The following is a 9,627-nucleotide window of genomic DNA, read 5'->3' on the forward strand; positions in this document are numbered from 1 at the left end:
GAGGCCCTCTAAATCAGCCCTTCTGTCAGCGGGTGATCAGGGCCCTCCCTCTCTGTGTTCCAGATTCCAAAGTGACAGCGCCACAGGTTAAAAATTCCCTTCCTATTCACAGCGTATTCCAGGTAACAACTGGATTTTTCATCTCTTACTAACCAGCTCGCTGGCTTAAGTACCCCCCACGCAGTCCCTCCCCACTCGAGGTGAGAGAAGCATGGCGCCTAAGGGACGAGGATCCGAGGCTTGGGTTGACAGGCCGGCCGGCGACCTTGGTTTTCCGGGGCCCAGGCCAACGCGCGGCGCCTACCCCAGCGCCGCCCTCGCGCGGGGTGAAGGTGGAGGCGGGAGAGGCTCGCCACACCTCGGGGTTTGCAGAGGCTCGGCATCCGGGCCGGGCGCTGGGGGGTGGGGAGGGAGGTACGCCTCTCCCCGGGCGGCTAGGAAGCGGGGACGTGGGAGCCATACGAGCGGCGGGGGACTCACCTGCAGCAACACCGCCAGCAGGAAGCACAGGTACATCTGGTAGATGCCCATCTCGCCTACCGCCTGGAACGCCTCCTCCACCTCCATGGCCGGCCGCGCGCTCGGCCCCGGCCTAGCCGCCAGCGGGAGCCCGGCCCCGACCCGCCCTCCCGCCGCCCCCGCTCCGGCGCGGCCCTCCCCGGCCGGCCCGGCGCGCGAGCTCCACGGCGCCCGGCACCGGCTCGGCCCAGCCAGCGAGGAGCCGGGCGCGGCGTGGGAGCGTGGGCGGGGCGGCGGGAGTTGCGTCTGCGCGGGCGGGGTCGGGGGCCGGGGGCCCGCGCGGGCTTGCGGGTCCGGGGCGGGATGCCAGGTACCAGGGCCTCTGGGCTTCCTGTTAAAGATTTTTTTCTGAGAGGGATGGGTTTCTGCGCCGCTTAAAGCGAGAGGAAAGAGGAAGTGGGAAGTGGGCTCGGCCGTCGGCATCCTCTCTGATGGAGAAATACGGGAAGGGCAGCGGCGTCTAAGCCACAGCCGCTGCTTCGGGGACGGGGGACGCGATGACTGTTGGGAGACCGGGTGACTGCTAGCATAATCTGTACTTTTGTACAAATCAGTTAAATGCGGTAAGTCGGAATGGGTTCTAGATCCTTCGGAGAAGAGTGCTGTTCAACATTTCTTTATATCCTGCTCTGTGCTAGCTATGTGGTCAGGCAACCAAATTCTTGCAAAACCGTGAGATACGTTTGGTTATAGAAATATCCATGAGGTACGAAGGAAATACAAAAGATGAAAGATTAATTTATGGGACAGGACGTGATGGCTGCCAAAGTGTTTGAAGGATAAACAGCAGTTTGAAGGGCTGGAAATGGAGAAATATGCAGCAGGACCTAGGGACGCTAGTCACTTGCCTTAAGCCTCATTTCTCCACCTCCTTAGATTGATTTTAACAGCTGCATAGTATTCCATTGTCGAGGCCACGGCACCCAATACAATATTGAACAGAAGAAGTAACCAGTTAATGCTTTATCTAGCCTTTTACGTCTAAGAGAGTGAGATAGGTCTATAATTTTCTTGTTACTGTTCTTGTCTGGATTTGGCTGTGAGATTATAGTAGCTTAGTAAAATGAGTTGGAAGTATTTAGTAAAAACTCTTCTATAAACCATCTGGACTTGGTTTGTTTTGCAGGGGGAGCCTCTTTGTTACAGAGATAGAGACCTAGAGAGATTTATGTCACTTATTTTTATGGATTTTTTTTTTTTTTTTTTTTTTTTTGGTACGCGGGCCTCTCACTGTTGTGGCCTCTCCCGCTGCAGAGCAACAGGCTCCGGACGCACAGGCTCAGCGTCCATGGCTCACAGGCCTAGCCGCTCCGCGGCATGTGGGATCCTCCCGGACTGGGGCACGAACCCGTATCCCCTGCATCGGCAGGTGGACTCTCAACCACTGCACCACCAGGGAAGCCCTTTATGGCTTTTTGTTCTTGAATTACTTTTAGTTTTTTTTCTAGAAGTGTTACTATTTTATCTAGTTTTTCTGTTGTTTTTGGAATAAACTTGTTCATCTTGTTCTCTTGGGGTTTTTTAAATCATGCTCTAGCTGTATTTAGGCCCCATTTTTTTATTCTGAATATTATTCATTTTTATTGTCCCATTCTTATCAGTCTTGCCAGAAGCTTGTCTACTTTATTATTTTTTGAAGAAACCAGTTTTTATTTTGTGATTTTTCTTTCTTTATGTCTTTGTTTTCTATTTTATGGAATATATGAACTATTTTCTTTCTTTACTTATTTTTGCTAGTATGTAATTCTTTTACTGCCTACATGACTTGAAAGTTTAGCTTTTTGCTTTCAATTTTCCTTTTATAAGAATAATTATACATAAGACTATGCATTTCTCTAGGTACTACTTTGCTCTATTCCACAAGTTTTGTCATGTGGTACTTACATTGTCTTTAGTTTTAAATATTCCATGACATTGTAATGTCCTCTCTACCCAAGGAGCTATTTGTTCTTTTTTTTTAAGTTTTCAATTAAAGGTTGTTGCTATTTTTTAACCATCTTTTTATTGTTGATTACTAATTTAAATGCTTTGTGAACATAGATGATATTAAATCTTGGAAATTGAATTTTCTTGTGACCTAGTATGTGGTCATTTTAGAAAAGTGTACTGAATGTATTGAAAATACTCTCCATTTGTTTGGGTGCAAGGTTCTTTATTAGATCAACCTTGTTAATTTTATCAAAGTAGTCTGTATTACTACTAAATTTTACTTTGCTGGATGTATCAGATTTTAGTAAATGTGTCAAAATCTTACAAAATGATTATCATTTTCGAGTTTTTATCAAGTTCTCTTTTTATTTGTGAAAGTTTATGAAAGTACCAATTGTATCATTCCTTTTATCGTGATAAAATACCTTTTTTTCTCTTAATGCTTTTTGTCTTAATTTTCATTTTGTCTAATGTTAACATTGCTGTGTCAATTTTTTGTTGTTGTTATTTTCCTTGTAATCCCTTTGTTTTCATCCTTTCAGCTTTGTTACCTTCTAGACATGTTTATGGAAGGAGGGTTTATTTGTCTATCCAATTTTGTAGTCTCTTTTAACAGGTGAGTTAAACCCACTTATACTCATTGTGAATGATATATTTAGAATCATTTCTACTATTTTGTGTTTTATGTTTATCATCTTCTTTCTTTTTACTTCCTGGCCGTCTATTGAAGTCTTAAAGCCATTTTTATATGGTCCTTCTTTCTTTCTTCTATTTTTGGGAGCTACACATTGCACTATTATTGTTATTATTGTTGTCATTATTATTATTTTAGTAGTTAACGTTTTAACATCCACATAACTGTACACTGTTCTACAATGTTGATAGTTACTTAATATATTTATTCTCTTTTCAAACTACACGAGATTCCAGAATGCTTTATCGGAGAAAACACAGGAGGACATAAAATGTTATGTTCTGAAAAGCTTTGTTAGGTGACTCAAGAAGTGACTATTGTGGTGCCAAAACACTGATGAACAAGACTAATGTGAAGTGTTTTAACAAAAAACTTTCACTGTTAAGGAAAATTGTCCTGCACTTGGAAATAATCAGAAAGCAAGAAGAGGACTGTATGTCCTTTCAATGTAATCATGAAGCATTATTCAACAAGCCCACCCCCAGGATTATTTAATTATTTAATTCAGTAGGAAAATTTACCAGTGTTTGACCTGGCTATTTGCTATGAATTAGAGTCTAGATACTGTGCAGTTACATGTAAATTTGTGGATTTTCTTTTTGGTAGAGATGTAAATGATTATGTTTAATAGGAAAGATAATAATCTATTATTTCATTGCCCCGCAGAACATTAATTCATTTTATATATAATCTAGCAATCTTTTTTTTTTCCTAGAAATAACCAGTTCTTCAAATGCTCTTAGAACCAGCTTTACCATCCTACTGCTTCCTTCATCAATTAAAAATAAAATCATTGACATGGGTTCATTCTGTATAGGTAAGAGAGTCATATTTTGAACTTTTGAAATTTTCCTTTGATATCATGATGCATGAGAGTGAAAAAATTATACATCCATATTTTATGATATATAGCTAAATAAATGAAGTGTTAAGTAGAAGTTGGGTTATTTCATCTTACTCGCTAAAAGTTTATGTATTTTAAGTGGGTCAGAAACTTTACATATTCCGTGTTAATTCACATTGTGTTGGAACATATATCCTAAAAGCAGTTGGTTATCGTGAGAACAGAAAATACAACCCTGGGAGTGTCAGAAATGAGGTCTGTGGATTGATAGAGTCCAGGTATGCAGTGCTAAGGAGCTTCAACTTTTTCCTGCAGGTGATGGGGACCACTGAAGTGTTTTTTCAGGTTGAGCGTTGTGATTTTTAAAAGATGATTTGGCAGCAGTGGAAAATGCACGTAACACCAGTTGAGACACTGTTGTAAGGGCCCAGGCAGGACCCAGTGAGGGTCTGAGAGCTTAAACCAGGACAGTGGTAATAGGGATTGAGAAGTGAAGTCAAATTTAAGGTAAAATCTGCAAAAATTGACAGTGATTCATTTTGCAGAAGCATACGAGAGAGAAATCAGCAATGATTCCTGTTTCTGGCTTCAACAACTGGGAAAATGGAGGTAGTACTATTTTTTATATATATAAATTTATTTATTTCATTTATTTATTTTTGGCTGCATTGGGTCTTCGTTGCCTGTGCACGGGCTTTCTCTAGTTGCGGCGAGCGGGGGCTGCTCTTCGTTGAGGTGTGCGGGCTTCTCATTGCGGTGGCTTCTCTTGTTGCAGACCATGGGCTCTAGGCACGTGGGCTTCAGTAGTTGTGTCACACGGGCTTCGTAGTTGTGGCTCTTGGGCTCTAGAACACAGGCTCAGTCATTGTGGCGCATGGGCTGAGTTGCTTTGCGGCTTGTGGGATCTTCCCGGACCCAGGGCTCGAATCCGTGTCCCCTGCTTTGGTAGGCGGATTCCTAACCACTGCACCACCAGGGAAGCCCAGAGGTAGTACTGTTAACTGAGGTAGGGAACACAGAAGGTAGAGTAGGTTGGTGGTGGTAGGTTGAAGGACCTGAGATAGGAATGGTGGGGCCTAGAGGCATTGCTCTTTTAAATGGTCGTTGCCCCTTTAAGATCCTGCCCTTCCCCCCCTTAACCCACCCAGGCCCCTGCTGGATTTCCTTGCCCTCATTTACAGTCCGTGCCAGAGCTTCTGAGCATGCGCTGAAGGAAGAGCAGGACTAATTAAAGCTCTCCTGAGGCTCAAGGTATTGCATCTGTGGCTCTTAGCAAAGAGTTCCATTTTGAGAGCATATTTTCCCCATCTGACCATTCTTTACTCATTTTTCTTTTTCTTAAGTCCTTTCCTACTATAATTTTACAGTACCTGTATTTCTTTTAATAACTCAGAAGTAATGAACATCTGGGGTTTTTTTAAATAATAAACAATTAAAATAATGTTTAAAATAGTGTGTCTATCAAATATACACTTGTTGGGATATGAGAGGAAGAAAGGTTAACTTTATCTGGTAAATTACATAAAGCCTTGAAGCAAATATACTCAATTATTGTCATCTTCTTTCTTTTGTTGTAAAACCTCCACACCTAACCACAGTGTGGCCTTTTGCTTCACTGGTAATTTGGTGTCCCGGAAGGCTACTGAAATTCGGTATGCAAGATAACAGAATTCATGTGTGTTAAGTGTTGTTTCAAATCCTTGGAAATCAGTGTTGTATACCAGCCTAAATGTACCCAGAGTTAGTCTTTTTAAAAAATCTAAAGAACATTTTTCCTTCTGCATAAACCTTTATGCTGAGATAACTCTTTGTTAGTATGTTACAGCAACATGCCTTAATAAAGACAGCCAAAGTCCAAATACCTCTGTCAACATTAAGTTGATATAAACACAGCAAATGTGATGGGAGTGACCAGATCACAAGGAAGCCAGATTTTGAGGACAGATGTCTGGGAGGAAGGAGCAAGAAGACAAAGGGAGGAAGAGCAAAACGATAATGGAATTAGCGGTGAGATGGACGTGTCTCCGTGTTCTGGCCCTCCAAACCAACAACTGTCATTCAAAAACCGTCTGTAAGTGGGTGAAAGCATATACTAAATTAGATCTAAATCTGATATGGAGGAGTTGGCCATTTCCATGTCTCAAACCTTAGCAATAAAAGAGTATGAATAGAGTTAGGTCTAAAGTTCTATTTTTAGGTTACAGCAGAAAGAGATGAAATATGAGGGAAATTAGCCATTACTTATGTTTGAATTTAGATCATAGAGTGTTTTGCTTGCTAAGAGTCCAGTTTTACATGCTGTCCCAAGAGGCACTGAGCTTAGAGAATGGGACATTCATTTAATTCAACAGATTCATTCCTGAGTGCCCAACTTTAATGAAAACGTCAGGGTTGTTGCTGTTACTGCCACTATGCTGCTGCTATTTCTTAATGCAGGGAAGTTTTACAACTAGGGAATACAGACTGCAATGACTAATTTGCCATACTCATGGACGTCTATCATTTGAGGCTATATAATTCAGTAGAATGGATAAAAATTTGCCAAATGCCCCGAAGTTCCCCAGGATTAAAATCTGGGTGCTATTGGAATTGCCTGAACCACTTGAGTTGGTTAAGTATTGCGCAAACATGATGATAACCTGCATATCAAGAGTCTTAACCCCAAGTGGGCTTTCTAAATTAAAACCAGCAATTTACATTGCCTTCAGAAAGTAGGAACCCAAAGTAGATTTCAGAGAATCAAGTTTGATCCACTGGATCTACTCAGTCTCAAAAAGGAGAAGTCACCAATCCCGAAACCATTCTGAAAATCGTTATGTATGAGAATTCTTTCAACAAATGCGTGCTGGGCATATTATTCTAGGTGTGAGGAATACAGGGTTAAACCAGCAAAGCCTCTCCTCTCACTAGTGGCGCTTGCCTTCCAGTGAAGACTTTCTTCTTGGCTGCAGTACTGGATGGGGTGGTAGGGGTGAGAGCGAGGAAGAGGAGGAGGAGTTGTCGACTCTGGAAATTGCACACTTGCTCTACTATCTGATCATGAAATAGGCTCCAAATTAAAACATAACAATGTGGCTAAGTAGATTAGAAAGAAGAATGGTATCCATTATGTCTTCTTCAGTCTGAAGGCTCTTGTCCCTATGTTAATCTGCCTTAAGAAGAATTAGCCAGATCTTGTTATCTCCCTATAGTAGTGAGAGTCACTTAGTAGAAAGTTACATGAGTGCACAAATTCACATGAATTTTCAGAACCAAGTTAATCCTTAATTTACTGGCATCCAGCTATTTGAGCCTGAAGATCATATTGCATCTTAAATGATATAAACTCATCTTCATCGGTTTTCATATGAATGAGAAGAGTATCTTATTCTCAGCCAAACAGCAAATCAAATCCTCCTGTCAATTATCTGTTTCAGTGCAAGATTTTGAATAGTCTCAGTTTTATTTGCCCCTCCTACCAGGCCTGAGATTCTTCTTTCACCTTTGTCTAATAGAGACATTTTTTAATTTAATTATAGTTGATTTACAATCTTATGTTAGTTTCAGGTATACAGCAAAATGATTTAGCTTTACATATATATGTATATATATATGTATACTTTTTCAGATTATTTTCTACTATAGGTTATTACAAGATATTGAATATAGTTCCCTGGGCTATACAGTAGGTCATTGTTGTTTATCTATTTTATATTTAGTAGTTTGTATCAGCTAATCCCAAACTCCTAATGTATCCCTCCCCAACTCCTTTTCTACTTTGGTAACCATATATTTGTTTTCTATGTCTGTGAGTCTTATTCTGTTTTGTAAATAAGTTCATTTGTGTCGTATTTTAGATTCCATGTATAAGCAATATCATATGGTATTTGTCTTTCTCTGCCTGACTTCTCTTAGTATGATAGGTCCATCCATGTTGCTGCAAATGGCAGTATTTCATTCATTTTCCTTCACCTTTTTTTGTCACAGGACCTTGTGCAAACCCAATGAAGTTAATGTTTTTTTAAAAAAAATTTATTTATTTATTTTTGGTTGCAGTGGGTCTTCATTGCTGCGTGTGGGCTTTCTCTAGTTGCGGCAAGCGGGGGCTACTCTTCATTGCAGTGCACAAGCTTCTCATTGCAGTGGCTTCTCTTGTTGCCGAGCACGGACTCTAGGCATGCAGGCTTCAGTAGTTGTGGCATGCAGGCTCAGTAGTTGTGGCTCATGGGCTCTAGAGCATAGGCTCAGTTGCTCCACATCGTGTGGGATCTTCCCCGACCAGGGCTCGAACCTGTGTCCCCTGCATTGGCAGGCCGATTCTTAACCACTGCGCCACCAGGAAGCCCGAAGTTAATGGTTTTTCCTCAGGACAATGAGGGTACTGGAGAGGGTGCACTCATACACACACACATTTTGAATGCCATTTTTTAGAAATCACTGAGCCCACCCCCCCCCCCACATTATAAAAATGTTAAATTTAGGCTATGGGAGGTTAGATAATAGGTTTAAGATGATTCAGGGACATACTGCAAGCCACATAATTAGTTAGCACAGCAGTAACTAAAACCAAGTTCTCAAAAGTTTGTGAGTTGTTTTTTGTTTTTGTTTTGTTTTGTTTGTTTTTACTAACAGATTCCACTCTCTGGTACAGGCCCCATCTCTGAACCATTTTTTCTTATCTGGAAATATTAATATAGAACAATATTATCTTTGTAACACATTTACACTCTGATTCCTTTGTAAACAGAGTAAATGTCCCCAGATCCACGATTTTAAGGTTGGGACTTTAGCTCAATAGGGGCCCTCCCTCCCTAATAACTCAGTGACATGACTGCAATCGCAAACACGTGCTGAAGGCTTTCTCATCTGTTGTGTTTGAAGCCAGAGAATGGAATAGCACTGTAGCTTTCCTTTGTGGGTTATTCCTTACTCAACAGCCATTCTGCTTTTGACCTGAAAAACTGGGCCACAGAGATCTTGCACCATCAGGCTTCTTTCTTATTGGGCTGTGAAAGTCTAACATATGGCTAATTACAATTTACACCTCCTTAAGTGCTCCAACAATCCACTAAAGGATGTTTTGTCTCTTTGGTTTAGTGTTCAGAGCACTTTTTGCAGACAAAGCAGTAAACAGTTCCTTTGGAGGTGCTTCTTAATTTCAGATGATGATGGAAGATGATGATCTTCTGTCTGGGTTCTTAATGATGTATTCTCGGCCTGTTCTGTTATATGACGGCGTTCCTAATGATGTGTCATTGCCATTTACAGCATCCTGGTGACCAGCTTGCCTTTTCCTCAGCATCTTCTTCCCATGGTCAAGACATGAAACAGGTCCATTGAGGATAAAATGAAGAACTAAAGTAAGTGAAAGAAGATGAGATTTTAGGAGCAAAATGTCTATGGCATAAAATAAATAAATATAACTGATAATAAAGATATTTGATCAAAGATACCTGAGTCATTTTGTGTTTATGTTTTTATTTTTGTCATTGCTCTTTTCAGCTGTGTATGTGTTTATGAGATAAATACATGCTCTGTTGCAAGGAGATGGGTGCTTCTTGAAATAACATATAATGGAAAGTTATTGCTTCAGACTAAAAATTTAGTTTTAGTTTGTTGGATGTCAAAATACAAGCTGATAATGAGAAATCACTTAAGCAGA

General features: G+C 40.9%; 1 protein-coding gene and 1 long non-coding RNA gene across 11 annotated transcripts in view; one reads left to right on the top strand and one right to left on the bottom strand.

Annotated features, from left to right (window-relative positions):
• Positions 1-756, bottom strand: part of SLC22A15 (solute carrier family 22 member 15) — an 82,749-nt gene extending 81,993 nt beyond the window's left edge. For 4 of the 8 annotated variants that reach the window (XR_004527684.2, XR_004527683.2, XR_012333608.1 and 1 more), the window contains exon 1: positions 481-747. Coding sequence is in view for 3 of the 8 variants with exons in the window: in XM_019919403.3 (XP_019774962.1) it covers positions 481-567 (87 nt within the window). In the remaining 5 variants the exon portion in view is untranslated. Of the gene's footprint in view, positions 1-480 lie in introns of all 8 variants that reach the window. The other 4 variants (XR_012333615.1, XR_004527685.2, XM_073809175.1 and 1 more) reach the window with 4 other exon arrangements.
• Positions 380-9,415, top strand: LOC117313238 (uncharacterized). 3 transcript variants are annotated; one of them, XR_004527693.2, is made up of 6 exons: positions 767-1,082; positions 2,991-3,064; positions 3,858-3,959; positions 4,532-4,595; positions 5,802-6,057; positions 9,234-9,415. It is a non-coding gene; the product is annotated as an uncharacterized lncRNA (long non-coding RNA). The 3 variants fall into 3 exon arrangements; XR_004527694.2 differs by lacking the exons at positions 767-1,082; positions 5,802-6,057 and adding an exon at positions 380-510; XR_004527692.2 differs by lacking the exon at positions 5,802-6,057 and having other exon boundaries at positions 781-1,082.
• The last annotated feature ends 212 nt before the right edge of the window (positions 9,416-9,627 follow it).

The sequence above is a fragment of the Tursiops truncatus genome, chromosome 1 (assembly GCF_011762595.2).
Source record: "Tursiops truncatus isolate mTurTru1 chromosome 1, mTurTru1.mat.Y, whole genome shotgun sequence".
NCBI lineage: Eukaryota > Metazoa > Chordata > Mammalia > Artiodactyla > Delphinidae > Tursiops > Tursiops truncatus.